Raw genomic sequence first — 16,644 nt, 5'->3', positions numbered from 1 at the left:
CTATGAGAACATTAAAACCGCCAGTACCATCACTCATTTCCCAACAGATCATCTTGGAATGATTATAATTGACCCATGTTTAATGAACCTAATACACTGTTGAACTACCTCCTCCTCTTGAATCGTGATTCTGTATATGGGATATAGTTCATACTGCACCTAGGTCACTTCTTTGAACTAAAAACTCTTAACATATCTGGAACAAACAACATTTAAAATTCTTTACCTTCATGAAGCGCTTACCACTGAAGCCTGCATAACTGTAACACTTTTTGTTATGTTGGGCATTCATCATTCACGTGAAGCACTTTGAAACTTCAATCTTAAAACTATCTATTTGTGTTACAGGTTCCTTGTGATTTCGACGCTTTCCAGGCAACATGAAACCAACTGTTTCTACAGTTCCTACAGCTCCGACACTTTCCTTTACATATGAATATATGATATCATTAGTGATCCTGCAGCTCTCTAAGAATGAAATTACAATGAAATCCAGACCATTAGCTACTTACAGGTGTTTATAAATATCATGGGCGACAGTTGAAAATGTCTGCCCCGACTGGGACTTGAACCCGAGATCTCCTGCTTACATGGCAGACACACTGACAACCATCGAGGATACAGAAGATAGTACGACTGCAGGGACTTATCTTTGGCACACTCGCCGTGAGACCCACATTTCCAACTTACTGTCCACAAACTACATTTGGAGTGCCCCTGCCCACTATACTCATTACTCACGGCAGTCAATCTACTGATTCCCGTAAGAGTCTGAGCAATATGAGTGCATCCGCACCGAAGAAGATCATTGGCCGGTACGCCTTGTACATATGAAGATGGTATCTGTTCTTTCATACAAATTCACAGCTGTACCGCTGCAAGAAAAAAAGGAAACAGAAGAATTGATAGTTGAATGAATAATTCTGTTGTTGTGAAATGCAGCAACAGTGCAGCATGTAGGAGCGAGATTCTCACTCTCTAGCTGTAACTCTGCTAGCTGCTCGGAAAGAGAACGAATATTATTGGCTACCAGTGACTAGCAGAGGGGGATGTGCAGAATGGCTGAAAATTTGGCTGCCTTCTTACATTATGCGAACAATAGTGTAAATAATGTTTTTTCTGTGTCTTATGTACCACAAACCAGTCAGCTATATATTAGTGATTGCTTTTCCTCTATTTTACATATTATTCCATACAGGAATTTCCATTATTGATATGAAATATTTTTGTGATCATTTGTCTCTCCCTACTTCTTGAATTATGTTTGTGCTAACAATAACTAGACATCGAATATGTTTACGGGAAAATTTAGTGCACTGCTTTGATAAACATTGTTATTGCAACACTTTTATCAAGGCTGCTTCTCACGTACCGCCCAACTTCCATTGAAATAAACCAATGAAAACACAGAAGAATGACAAACAAGCATCTTTTATGATTCAACAATGTCTTTTCAAGCATTATACTGTCATCTTCAGATGGAGCGAATTATTTTTAGAATAATAATTCAATTGAATTGACGGAGATTTAGTACAAATTGCATACATGAGTTCTAAAATAAAAATTTGTACATTTCTGTGTTTCGGGTGATATTCATAGATGATACACATATCAAACAAGAAAGATTTACATTTTTAGTAAGTAATGTGTAATTGAAAAAGGGCTTAGCACTACCATTATAATTCGAAGCAACACCTTGAAAACTCAAGAAGGCTTAAGTATGCACGAGAAACCATTTTACTTCGAATTTTCTTTCACATTTTGCAAAACTTTGTTGCTTTTTAATTGTAGTTACTTTGATATGGTGCTACAGAACTTTAACATCATGATGACCCTCTAGTTTCAATGCACTTTTAGCACGGATAAAAACATCAGCAGCCACCAAATCCAACAGATGCTACAGTATATTACTTAGCAACAATGGACATTGCTTAAGTACATTTCTGTAAATTACGAAGGCACTAAAGATGGAAGCAGCAATTTTACAGTTTATACAAATAACTGGTAACAGGTATTTTCAACAATACTCCTTCATTCATGCAAGACAAAATTTTAAGCTTGCTTCCAAGCGTAAATTAATTTAACAAAATGTTAATTTATATGTTACACATTGCAAAATTACTATAAGCCATGTCAAGACAAAAATTAAGTTTACTTTACCTGCTTAACATTGTAGCCAGCTTTTGCACTAGTTTCTATAAACATGACATTTAGTTCCTTGGCTTTCCGTTCTCCTTCTTCAGTGGAGACCTGTCGTTTATCTGAGAGATCAGTCTTGTTGCCAACAAGCATAATTATTACGTCACTACCACGTTCTGTCCGAACATCGTCAATCCATTTAGATGTCTGATGAAAGGAATTTGCATCTGCAAATGGAAACAATTAGATGTAATTGTGCTAATGACAACACACTAAATTATGCCTAATGTGTGGTTTGGATTTTATTTAACTCTCAATACCAAAGAGAAAATTTTCTTCCATTAAAAAAGGCCTTTTCTTCTGCATAATTTTAAACATTTAAAACATCATATTTAATACTTTTTCCAATGTTCATTTTTAATGGTTTTAAGTATCATTGGTCAGGTAAACTATACATATCCAAACAATTATTTGACAGGTAGTACTCAGCATCCAAATTAACAGTAACTAGAACTGAATATGTTTCCTTATTAACTCTATACAAAAATGTTACATGAATGAAATTTTCACTCTGCAGCAGAGTGTGAGCCGATATGAAACTTCCTGGCAGATTAAAACTGTGTGCCGGACCAAGACTTGAATTCGGGACCTTTGCCTTTCGCAGGCAAGTACTCTACCAACTGAGCTAACCAAGCACGACTCACGACCCTTTCGTAGGAGAGCTTCTGTGAAGTTTGGAAGGTAGGAGACATTGTACTGGCAGAATTGAAGCTGCGAGTACTGGATAAATTGAAAAATCAGAGGTTGCTGACTGTTTCAAAGATAACATTAGGCAATGATCGACTGACACATGAAAAAGAAATACATTAAATGAGGAATGGGTGGCTTTGAGATATGAAAAAAGGCAGCAGAGGATCAAGTAGGCAAAATAAAACAAGACACAGTAGAAATCTGAGTAACTTGTGAGGGACTGAATTTAATTGACAAAGGAAAAAGTACAACAATTCAGAAAATTAAGTAGGGAAAGGGAATACAGGCTTATAAAAATTAGTGACAAAGTGTAAAACAGCAAAGCCGGAATGACCCAAAGAAAAACTGGAAGGCTGTGAAAGCGTGCTTGAGTAAGGGAAAGATAGATGCCATCCATAGGAATATTAAGGAGACCTGCTGAGTGTGGAGAAGTAAATACTCCAACTTTAAGAGCTGAGCTCACAGTAAAGAAAGGAGAGATGAAAGGTAGAAGGAATACACAGAAGCTCTACATAAGAGACATTTTACAACCTATTATAAAAAGAATAGAGGAAAGATGAAGATGAGATGGGTGAACACTGTGTGAACAATCCGACAGAGCACTGAAAGACTTAGTTAAAACACAGCTCCTGCATTGAATGACATTTCCTCAAATCCTTGGGAGAACTGGCAATGACAGAACTATTCCACCTGGTGTGCAGAATTTATCAGACGGGGAATACCCTTAGACTTTAAGGAGAATGTCTCAAACAAGGTAGATGTTGACAAGTATGAATGTTAGAGAACTATCAATTTACTAAGCCATAGTTGCAAAATCTAGACAAACTACTTACAGAAGAATAGAAAAAAAAATAGTTGAAGCTGATCTCCGGGAGGATCAGTTTGAGTTCCACTGGAATGTAGGTGCACATGATGCAATACTGACCCTACAATGTATCTTAGACGATGGACTGAAGAAAGGTAAACTTAAAACATTTGTAGATTTAGAGAACAGTTTTGGCACTCTCGATTGGAATACACTCGCTGAAATTCTGAAGATAGCAGGGATAAGATACAGACAGCAAAAAGTTATCTGCAACTTTAATGGAAACCAGACTGACTTTATAGGAGTCAAAGGACATGAAGGGGAAGTAAAGTTGAGAAAGGAGTGAAATAGGATTGCAGCCTACCTCTGACATTATTCAATCTGTAAATGAAACCCAGGAAAAATTAGTAAGGAGATTAAAGTCAGGGAGAAGAAATAAAAACAACAAGGTTTGTCAATGTCTTAATACTGTCAGACCTGTTAAAGGACTTGAAAGATCAGGTGAATGAAAAGAATAATGCTTTGAACTGAAGGTATGACATGAACAAAAAAAGTGAAACAAGGTAAATAGAATGTAGTCAAATTAAGTCAAGTCATGCTGACAGCATTGAATTAGAAAAAGAGAGAATATAAGCTGTAAAAATTTTGCTATTTGGGCAGCAAAACAAGTGCCGAAGGCCTAATTAAAAAGGATATAAATTGGAGACTGCCAATGGTAAGAAAATCATCTCTCATAAGATAACTTTGTTAACAGTGAATATAAATTCAAGTGTCATGAAGTCTTTTAAAGGTATTTGTCTGGAGTGTAGCCTTGTAGGAAAGTGAAATGCCGGTGACAGTGTCCTGACGAGAAGGGAACAGAAACTTTTTAAAAAGCGAGTTCCTACAGACGAATACAGAAAATTAGAGTGATATATACGAAAACTAATGAATACCTGAAATGAAGTGGGGGGGGGGGGGAGGAGGAGTTTATAGCTAAATCTAACAACATGAAGGGATAGTTCAACACAACATTCCAAGGCATCAAGGAATGATCAATTTGGTTATGCAAGCAAGTGTGCATGGTGGAAATTCTACAGGGAGACCAAAGCTTGACTATAGTAAGCAGGTTTGAAGAGATGTAAAATTTTAGAATGCATTAAGTAAATGGAGCAAAGCAGAGATTGGTATAAAATGCTAAAAATCAAATAACAACAGTCTTTATAGTATTTTCAGATTTTTATTTGTTAGCAAATGGTTTCGGCCCTTTCCTCAGGCCATGGGACCATAATAAAACTGTGGGAAAAAGCCTGAAGATTGAGGAAAGAGCTGAAATCGGCTGCTGAGGTGTATTTTCCCTTCTTTTCCTGCTGTTGTTTATTTTGTGAGATTGTGGTGGGTCTTATACCAGCACTAGCGGAAGTTGCATCCCTGGCTGATATAACAGGGCAATATTTTTCTGACCCCCCCAATACACCGCCAGATGAAAGTAGTATTACCTTTATCCTCTCTTCTCAAAGAAGTTTTTCTTTTTTTTTTTTGTGGTCTGGATCCTTCCGTGCCACCTCCCTGCCAATCCAACTGTGGTGAAGGTCCCTGAAATGCTTCTGCAAGTTCTCTCTATTGTGCTCTAGATAAATGCCACACTTCTCACAGACAGGGGTATATTTTGCTCAACATTTTTGTTATTACTTTTCACAACACAACTAACAATTGCTACGGTAATACCACTCTCTTGAGTACATTCAAACATCCGTACATGCGTACTGTAGGATCTGAGAGATAGAAACCAGAAAAACAATTACCACTTTTCAATTGTTCATTATGCCCTGTTGGTGCGTCATTTAGTCCATGGCTCTGATTCAGGCACTTGCTGCACCATGGCAAAAATGACTCCCAGATGACCAGTGGTTGTAATATAATTTTTACTCGTCCCCTTCTTGCTGACTCCACCACTGCTCCACATTCACTGCATACAAGAAAGGAAAACACACAGTTTCCCTTTCCCACTACATTTATCCTTATTCGATTTACTCATGAGCACCTCTTGTCAACAGCTTTCCAATGGTGTGTTGGGATGTTCACAAATATCCCGGAACACTACATTGCTTAGCAAGCAAATATCCGAAAACGTGATCAAGACTGTTTTTATTTGATTTTTGAAGAGATGAGTTGCAGAAGTTATCTAGACACAAAGAGGCTTGCGCAGTGTAAGGCTAACATGGAGACCTGCATCAAACCATTCATTAGACTGAAGAGAACAGCAACAGTCAAAGGAAATTTTTAAATATCAACTGCTTACGATAGGTGAGTAACATTGTTAAGTCACTTCTTTGCACTGATATATAGGTTACGAAATTAGCAGTACTTTATTTCGAGTTTTTTTACTCAACCCACATTTTTCATTATTCAGAACTGTGACATACTTCAAGCAGTGTATCAGAAGCCCAGAAAATAAATTTTATTCTTACAATTGTCTATTGGGAATACTAATGCAAAAATGTACCCAATTCGATATCACAGTGATAAAAATCAACTCCATAAAACACAAGACATCCATGGTGAGTGGAATGAAAGTGCTGTCTCATAGTGCCACCACAAGAAATGCAATAGGTGCTTTGAGCTTTGTGCCACACACACACGTGGCAAATAGTAACATGCAGTGGCTAACTTCCGTACTGAAATCTATGCGTAGAAGTTATTGATTGTATCCATGGTAAAGCAACACCCACCTCAGTCATTTCAACATCAAACACTTCAAGTCTGGAAAATAAATGCACTGAGCACCATTATGGCTGCTATGAGGTAGCAATAAACTTTTATAAAAGTTGTTTGTCAGCAAGTTACTAGTTCACAGTCTTATCAATACTTGTAATTCAAACACAGAGCCCAGAAGAAAAAAAATAATTTAAAAAGCAATTTTTAATTTTTTGTTAATATTAAGTTAATCAATGAATGATCAAAAACTCGTGCAACATTTTTAAAAGATAGTATAATTAAGTGATTTTACTTACTTGTGATATCGTAAACTACCACAGCAACTGTTGAGTCACGTATATATGAAGGAATCAGACTCCGGAACCTTTCCTGTCCTGCAGTATCCCAAAGTTGCAGGCGTACCTAAACATACAAGTTCCATTAATTTCTAGACTGTAGAATGAAATTGTGGTCATGTGTCCTCAGAGAATGCAGCACTCTAATTTATGAGATTTCTGTAAGGAAGAGGAGTTTGTCCAAAGTTGAACAGATTCCAGTCCAAGATCTTTAGCTTTGTTACATTTTCAGCCTACCACACATAGCCCTAGCGAAGGTTCTGGCTGAGCTTGAAAATTATTTTTGTTTCATGGAAAGGCAAATATATGGTGGCAGCTTCTGGAGAATATGTAATTCAAGATAAGTTGTCAGTAATTTCAAGATCCAATGGAAGCAATATATATCTAGCACACAATTGCCATGGCAAGAGATATCAATTTCGTTTGCAGCGTTGTTGACAACACAGCTTTTTCTAATATCAGTAGTGTTATAGAGATGAATGAAGCCTGAGCTTTTTCTAATATCAGTAGTGTTATAGAGATGAATGAAGCCTGTGCAGTGTTGACTTGCACTACTCTTACTTAATGAGAATTATTTCTGAGAGTGTGTACTAGAGAAAGTGCTTTGGAGTTCTGTAGTACCATTTATTGCCAAATCACAATTTTGGGAAATGTGTGGATTGTCATGGGGAGATTCGTGTGTGTGTGTGTGTGTGGGGGGGGGGGGGGGGGGGGGGGGGAAGAGGAGCAGCAATGTTGACTTCCCATTCCAATTATATTGCACAAAATATTGCAAAATAATTGCAATCTGGGAAAACACATCGGTCGATCCATGTAAATTACAGATACAGCAGGGTACTATTTTAGTGCTTTGACAGGTTGATGAATATACGCCAGAAACCATTGAGTCAGAAACTGGGTTATCTAAAAACACTGTTTATGATTACTATGGTTTTTGTTGAAAAGTATGTTATTTGATTGTGATAAATGACAGACTTGCTGTAGGCGGTGAAAAGGTTGTTGAAGTAGGCAGATTACATGTCACAACTCATAAGCACTTTTTGCTAACATAACATTTAAGCAAATCATTACATCCACCTTTTGATGTAAGTAACACTGGGGGGGGGGGGTGGGGGGGGGGGGAACAAACATTTAAGTCCTGGAACACTCAACTATTTATTGCACAAGAACCAAACACTGTACAGATATAATACATATGTCACTTTGAAGAGAAAACCTGAGAATTTTTTTTTCATGCATACTGCCACAGCGTAGTTTGGTAATCTGCTGATAATCGCACACATGGAGTTTTTGATTTGAGTTCAGGTGCGGAGCAAGCTTTCTGTGTGTTGGAGTTGGACAAAAACAAGTGTGTTACAGCTGTTCAATAGATGTTTAGAACCAAGTACAGTAAGAAGCCACTAACAAGGAATGCCATTTACCACTGGCACAACAAATTCATTACGGCAGATTGCTTGTGACTGGCAAGGAGAAGCGGACGTCCCAGTGTGAGAGAAGTGAATGTGGAGCACGTATGAGAAACATTCATAAGGAGTCCAAAGAAACAGATACGCCATGCGTCCCATGAACGCAAAATGGCTCCAATGACAATGTGGAAAGTCCTGTGACAGAAGCTGCCTATGAACCCATTGAAATTGGAGCTAGTGCAGATGCTCAATGACGACAACGACGACGAGCATTTTGAGTTTTGTTCACAGTTGCAACAATTAAATGAGGATGGGGATGGCATTTGTGATCACTTAATTTTTAGTGACAAAGCCAGTTTTCACACTAATGAGAAAGTGAACAGGCAAAATTGTCGAATCTGGAGTACAAAGCATCCACGTGAATGGATTGAATTTGAGCTTGATTCCCCAAAGCTGTTTCATGAAATGGCCTCCCTGATCACCGTATCTCACTCCATGTGACTTTTCTGTGGGGACAGATTAAAGATCAGGTGTACATACCGCCTCTACCACGTGATTTAGCAGAAATCCGAAAGAGAATACGGGAAGTGACTGCCACAGTCGACGATGGCATCCTGGGACAGGTATGGCAAGAATTCAATTACCTTATTGACATCTGCCGGGTCACTCACGGTTCGCATATCGAATGTTTGTAAAAAAAACTTTCAGAGTTTCTCTTCAAAATGCAGTATGTATGACATCTGTACAATGGTTAGTTCTGAAGCAATAAATGAAAGTGTTCCCAAACTTTATGTACACCCTGTAAGTTGATTGCAATGCATCTTGGAAACTACCGAGTTATCTTGAAGGGGAACAAGAGTGTGGTAGGAAAATGGGGTGGGGGGAATTACAGAAAGAAATATGTTATAGAAAAATCAGGTGATACATTACATCACTAGTTTCTGTTCCTAAGTTCAAGCGCATCAGTAGGCCTACAGATGAGACTTTTTGTCAATTATTTATGCGCTCTTTTTAAGACAGGGTCCCTGATGCAGTGTGCATAGAAATACAACTCGCAGCTCGAGGTTAAAACAATAGGTTGAAATTTTTTAATATAAAGAACAGTTGGTCCAGAAGTTCTGTGAATCTACGACATTTTTGTATGTGAAAACAGACCATTATGCCTATTCCAGACTGGGACTTTAACCTGAAACCTTTGCCTTTCACAGCCAAGTGATTATCTAATTTAGTTACCCAGACATTACTCACAACCCATACTCATACACACTCACTTCCTCAGTACCATCTATTCTACATTCTAAACTTCATAGAAGTTTCCCTGCATACCTTGTGACACTAGCACTCCTGGAAGAAGTGCTAGGAAGTTTCGAAACAGCACACACACTAGTGCCAAGTGAAAAGTCATTGTGGATAAAACGAAGTACTTGGTGTGGCCAAGAGTATTGTTTTAAAGTGATCCGATGAGTCCTGCGAAATCTTCCGTTTTATTTTCCTATTTAAGAAGTAGCTCCTTAACTGTGGCTTTAAGTTTTAAATTAAACTTAAGGAAGTAAACACATATCTGTTGCTTTACATACCGTTCTGTCTTCTAAATACATAGTCTTCGACAGGAAATCAATTCCAATTGTAGCCTGTAAAGAAAGAAAAAAAGAAATGTAACAAATGAAACAACTAAGATGAAACTGTTGTAAGTGTAATAAAATCAGGAAAATACTAAATTTAAATTCTGTCCATTTTATAACTGGCCTCCATGTGTACGCATCTGCTAATGTTATAAAGAAACACTGTTAACCGAGTTTCCTATGTTTTTCCAACTATCAGCTCACCTTGCCTTTATATGTGTGTGTATACTCCATGTAAAATATGTGTTGAAATATTTGCTCACTGTATTTTATAAATTTTATTCTTGGTTGAAGCTGCTGTTCTGTTGACAACCACTGAAAGCTTGAACAGTAGGGAAATTGTTTCGGGTAAGTTAGTTTTTTATAATATCAGTATTTTTAATATCTGCTTCCCTTTGTTTAAAAATATATACTGATCATCTATGGCTTATTTTCAGTAGTTCCATTATTTCTCAAATATGTTTCATAAACATTTATCCCCTTTTACTTTTTCAATCAAAGACATGGATTGGAAATGTGTGTATTTTACAACAGCGTTCAACAGATGAGTCTCCCCACAACTTCAAATAATAAACATACTTCAAGTTTCTCTCATCTCAACTGAGACTGATTAAACTGAAAATATCAAAATCAAACCCGATGAATTATTACTGTCCAATGTATCTGGACAATATTAAAAATGTTTGCCTTCCACAAAGTATGGTTGAAATACAAGTTCAGTGTTGTAGATTTCAGTCAAGCTACAGATATTATTCACACACTAATGTGTACACAAAATTGTTAGAAATAAAATATTAAAATTAAACTGAAGTATTAGTCTTGCAGACATTAAGGTCGCATCCATAAACTGAAACAGACAAAACTGATGTACACATGCTTCAGTAGCCCAACAAAGTTTATAGAGTAACCAAAAGGCATTTCAAGATGGGGGAAAAAAACACTGAAGTTCACACATATATTTTGCGAAAATTGCTGCCTAGCAGGCGAAGTATGTAATACTGCACTGAAGTTCAGCAGTCATCAATTCAATGGTTTGAACACCACAGTGCTCGAGAACACATGGTTCTGTTGGACATGGTATGCTGTTGGCTTGCTACATCCTTTGAACTGACTTATCCAGCTATTGGGGGGAGGCCTAAAGTTTAACACTGATTCAGAACCACAGCAGAACTCAGCGTTTTTTGTACCAACAATCATTCGCACAGGTGAAGGAGGAGGTAAGTGGCAGATAAAAATCCGAAGATCGACTGGGGATTGAACCTAAGACCTCTACCTCTGCTCTCGTGCGCACACACACACACACACACACACACACACACACACACACACACACACACACACACACAAACCATATTACCAACATGCACACACAAAAATGAAAGCAACAAACTTAATAGATATTTTAAAACCTCAGGGAGGAGAGAAGGATTCATTGGGGAAGACTCAAAGGGAAGGAAATGCCACGAAGATCCCAGGGTTAGAGGGTTCCCAGCCCTGGGATCCTCTCTTCCTGGGGTCTCAGTAACCAATGCCTTACAGATCTTCCGTCTATTGCAGAAAGCAAATCAATAACAGCATATTCTGCAGTCAAACATTACGATATACCTCGAGGAATGGAATCACCTTTCAAAGAACCAGCATGGGTTCGGAAAGAAACCACTCTTGTGAAATGCAGCTTGCTTTACTGATACAAAATATTTTGTGAAAAGTCGATGGGCAATGAATGGTAGTTTTATTCTTCAAGATTTATGAAAAGCGTATGACAGCACCACAATGTCAACTAATAACCAAAATACAATCAATCATACTGAGTATCTTTGCAGATATGCCATTTTCCAGCTGCATTTTGACTAACTGAAACCAGATGTGATACTGGGTGGTGGATGTTCGAAAGAAAAAAGTAGCATTGGGAGCGTTTCTAAGAAACAGAACAGGACCTCTGATGGTCTCTATACGAATAATCAGTTTATCAAATACAATAAGCAGAACTACAAGACTGTTTGCTAACAATGCAATGACCAGAAAATATTGTTGTTTGGCTATTTTAACAAACTCCAACCAAACTTTGATGAAAGTTTCATTTAGTGCAAGGAATAGCTTGGTAATGTCCGTAACAAACAGAAAGAACCCAATAGTACATAATTAGAAAATCAGTAGCGAACATTTGGGTTCTATGTCGTCATTTAAATATTTACGGGTAATAGAAACAATTTGTACAAAAAGGGGATAAGCTTGATTTTACCATCAGGATTACAGAAGGTGAATGGGAGACATTTGCTGGAAAGGTTCCAGAGAAGTGCAAGGGACTCCAGCATCTGGAAGCCTTATCAGTGTGGCAATGGCAGCAGACATAAAATAAATTCAGAAACATGAAGCTAAGAATGAAAGATTGATATGCCCCATACAAAATGACAGAGGTGCTCAGTGTAAGGTCACAAAAATGAAGTTCAGCACTCATTTCTCCCACTTCAGCAACACCCAGTAATGAGAATCTATTTATTGTATTTTGTTACGTGAAAGAGCAGTGTGATCATGAGTCAAATTCAACCAACTGTGCCACCACTGGACATTATTCAATCACTGAAAAATTAATAGAAATTGCTGATTTGTTTACAATATTATGAAAAGGAAAGTTGCTACTCACCACATAGAGATGCTGAGTCGCAGATAGTCACAACAAAAAGAACGTCACAAATAAGCTTTCGGTCAACAATGCTTTTGTCAAAAACAGACCGTACGTGCACACACACACGCATGACTGCAGTCTCTGACAGCCAAAGACACACTGAACAGCAGCAGCAGCAGTTCAACTGGGTGGGGTAAGGGTAGTAGGGTAGCGGTGGGGGACAGTGACTTGCTGCTGGGGAGCCCACAGGGACAAAGTGGAGAGGGGTAGAGCAGCTAGGTGCAGTCGGGAGGTTAGATGGAGGGCAGGCAAGAGATGGGGGTAGTAGATAAGTGGAGAAGTAAAACGACTGGGTGAATTGGTGGAACAGAGGGCTTTGTAGTGCTGGAATGGGAACAGGGAAGGGGCTGAATGGGTGAGGACAATGACTAACAAAGGATGAGGCCAGGAGGGTTACAGGAATGAAGGATATATTGCAGAGAGAGTTCCCACATTCGCAATTCAGGAAAGCTGGTGTTAGTGGGAAGGATCCAAATTGCACACGCTGTAACGCAGTCATTGAAATGAAGAATGTGGTGGGCAGCGTGCTCAGCAACAGGGTGGTCCACTTGTTTCTTGGCCACAGTTTGTCAGTAGCCATTCATGCCGCATACAATGCACAACATTGGTTGCAGTTTAGCTTGTAGATCACATGACAGGTTTCACAGGCAGCCCTGCCTCTGATAGGATAGGTGACGTTTGTGACGGGACTGGAGTAGATGGTGGGAGGTTGTATGGGACAGGTCTTGCATCTAGGTCTTTTACAGGGATATGAGCCGCAAGTTAAGGGGGGTGGGAGGAGCATGGGTTGTTAGGCATGTATGAGTATATTGTGTAGGTTCAGTGGACAGCAGAATATCACTGTGGAAGGGGTGGGAAAGATAGTGGACAGGACATTTCTCATTTGAGATAGTCGAAACCCTGGTGGGGAATGTAATTTCCTTTTCATAATATTGTTACGTTCCATCCTGGGTTTTCCATTTTTGAGTCTTTAAGTAAATTTGCCATTTTGTGGCATTTGAATTGCAATTGAGAAGCTGTTCAGTCGTACTTGAGATTTTGATTTAATTCTTTTGCAACTACTGTTGAAATTTTATTCAGTAAAATTGATTTAATTATCTAGCAAAAATGTATACCTATAATACAGAGGTAAAGTGTGTTTGGAGGCAAGGAGTAATAGTATTTATTTACAAAATAAAATTTATGTATTATTTTGCAGAAAGACAATGGAGGGGGTAATAAAAACTTCTTCACCCCTGTTTAAGCAGCAAAATAATTGTCAGCTTTGTCATCTATTTTGATGCACCAATCTGTACAAACAAAATAAATTAAAAAATTGTCCTATCTATATTACTAAACAGTCAATCTGGTGCAAGGATTAGTTGCAGGTTGCCTATCTAACAGCTTTAAGGAGCAACACAAATTTCATTTGCAATGTTTCATGTAATTACTGACCAAAATTTAAAATGTGTCAATCATTAAAGAGGTAGGCCTACAATTTTAAAGACTTAACACTGTAAGAAAAACATTACAGTTAGAAAGTGAATATTATTCCTCCAATAATTAAGAACGCGGGCACTAGGTGGCATCCAAAAAACTTTAAACATAATTTCAAACCTTTTTTAAACTTCTCACTTACATGATTAATCAAATATTTAACACATTAATTAATTTGTAAAGTAATCAGTTGAAGTTCTTTTATATTAGGTTTGTACAAAAGTACATAGCACTCTTCCGTAAGTTTAATGAACACAACAGATACGCCTAACAGACACTCTAGTAATCAGTAATATATTTTCCTTTATTGTATACAACTATCTGCCAATGCTGGGGTAACTTTTTGATTCTGCGACTCTAAAAACCACATGATTGTGAGGTGAACAACTCGTTGAGTCGTGTTCAAGGCAATATTTTTAATCCAGAAAGGAAGTTCCTTGAAGGTTGTTCGATAGAGCGGAAGATGTGAAAAGCCAAGAGTGCATGGTGAATAAAAGTGGGTGCAGAATGACTTCCCAACCCAGCTCTTGTAAAGTGACTTTTTTGTCTGTCTTGCAGTTTGGATGCACATTGATTTTCTAAAGCCATGTTGCCGATTGCTGACAGGTGCTTGGTTGTGAAACTTATGTCTGTCATAAAAAAGTTGTTCCAGGGCTTTTGGTAAAATGCTTAATATAGACAAGGGTCGATTATTGGATACTAAATCAGATGAACCTTTTTAATAATGGTGAGACTTAAGCTATTTTGAGAGCTGGAAAAAATGCTAATTTTTTGTGAATGGTTGAAGAGGGTTGATAATGGCTTTACTATGAGGGGAGCACACACTTAATATGGAGTCAGGTACTTCATCATAGCCACTAGATGTGTTATTGCTCAATGATTTTATTATGTTCATAATTTTGTTGGGGTTTGTTTCATTAACTAACATTAAAATGTCAGTAGTGTGTGGTAGATTGGTGGAACTTGAGATTGGTACCTTGCAGTTAGCCTGAATAATATCTGGCTACTGAGTTGAAATATTCACTGAATTTGTTGACAACTGTATGTCTATCTATGACCTTAGAATCTTTAAGTAACATATATATTCTCTTTTTTAGGCGTTACAAGTTTCTTTTTTAATAGCTTTCCACATGGCTTTCATTTTGTTTGAAGAGTTACTTATGAAATTGTCATTCCATAAAAGTTTTGCCTGTCTATTAATTCTAAGATGTGTTTTTGTAGGCTTTACAACAATCGGAAAAATCTTTAGAGACTGTATTTAAGAAATATTGTAGAAATCTGTTCCTCTCACTAGACATTTACATTCCTTTTTGTTACCCATGACTTTCTATTTTTATTGCTTGAAATTTTTGTTTCAAGAGGAAATCCTGTATTAAAATAAGATGTAATGAAAACTTAAGAACCTTCTGCCATCAGCAATTTGCATGTAAATACTTTTCCAATTTTCACTGGCTAACAGGAAATTAAACTCTTAATACTGTCTTCAGAAAAGCTTCTTTGAATTACTTTTTCCCATATCAATGCTCAGTAGCAGAGCATCATGGTCACTAACCAATGCTCAGTATTTCATCAGTAAATACAGAGCTAGTATCAGTTATGAAGATTTGGTCAATTATTGAACCTGTGTGCTCAGTTGATCTTGTTGGGGAGAGTATTGTAGGGATAATATTGAATAATTTGCATACATTTATCGCAGCATGTGAAGTATTACAGCTTTTTTGGAAAATCACTTAAAAATCACCATGAAGTATTATTTTCATATTTAATGAGCTGACACTAATGAACAGAACTTCTAATAATGATTGGAATACTAAAACTTGCTGCTCTATTAACATTTCTAATTATATAGTTTAGATCAGGCAGTTTCATCACACAAAACTCAAAGTCCTTATCTACTGACAGTTCAGATCAAACCACTCTGAATTTTTTTGGTCCCTTTCAAAGATGGCAGTACCACCATGAGTGAAGAACTGCCTACAATAGTGGCTTTTTAGTGAGTACCTTGGAATAGACGTTGACTGAATTTCTTCTTTACACAGCCACTGTTCAGTAATACACATTACTTCTGAATCTGAGACTTAAGAAATACTCCCACTCCCAGCAATGGAATTTTGTTTCTGATCAACTGGACATTATGACGTAATACAACAAATGTTGGGCTTTGTGGTTTCTGAGATGAAGGTGTAATTAACTTTTTCTAAAAGCATTTATGACAAAGCACTTACCTAAAAAATTTGCAGATAAGTTGTTTCTGTGTGTGGTTTCTTGCAGGAAATTTTCAGTAGATGAGATGATTTTGCATGGTTGCCACTGTTCTGCTTGAGCCCATGCTACTGTTATATTTGGTCTAAACCACTCTGTAATTTGTGTTTGTCTGGCTATTTTGAATCTTCGGGTTCTTCTCTTCAGGATATGATTTTATTGATTTCCTGTTAGTTGGTCTTTTCCCAATATATTCAAATGTAGCCCATGAGCTGTATCAAAATCATCTTCCTAAACTGTATGTATCTATCTTTACATTATTTCTGACATTAGTTTGTTTGTAATGCAAATTTCTCAGTCAACACAGGACCAGGAAGAGAAATCATCATGAGGAAGAACATTTACAATGAGTATATTTGTATGTAATAAATTTTTGAAACTTTTCTTCATTTCTGTTGTAAACTTAACGATTTCTATATAAGTATCATTCGAACCACCAAGAAGTACACCAAAATCGCCTTTACTG

The 16,644-nt window shown here is 37.4% G+C and overlaps 1 protein-coding gene across 2 annotated transcripts in view; it reads right to left on the bottom strand.

Moving 5' to 3' along the window:
* The window catches only part of LOC126247313 (ras-related protein Rab6), a 76,279-nt gene that overhangs the window by 42,998 nt on the left and 16,637 nt on the right, over positions 1-16,644 (bottom strand). For both annotated transcript variants that reach the window (XM_049948470.1, XM_049948469.1), the window contains exons 3-5: positions 9,710-9,763; positions 6,688-6,793; positions 2,161-2,366 (exon numbers count right to left, since the gene is read on the bottom strand). In XM_049948470.1, coding sequence (XP_049804427.1) covers positions 2,161-2,366; positions 6,688-6,793; positions 9,710-9,763 — 366 coding nt within the window. The remainder of the gene's footprint in view (positions 1-2,160; positions 2,367-6,687; positions 6,794-9,709; positions 9,764-16,644) is intronic.

This window comes from Schistocerca nitens, chromosome 1, assembly GCF_023898315.1.
Source record: "Schistocerca nitens isolate TAMUIC-IGC-003100 chromosome 1, iqSchNite1.1, whole genome shotgun sequence".
Taxonomy (NCBI): Eukaryota; Metazoa; Arthropoda; class Insecta; order Orthoptera; family Acrididae; genus Schistocerca; species Schistocerca nitens.
This window is presented reverse-complemented; position numbering and strand designations above follow the sequence as displayed.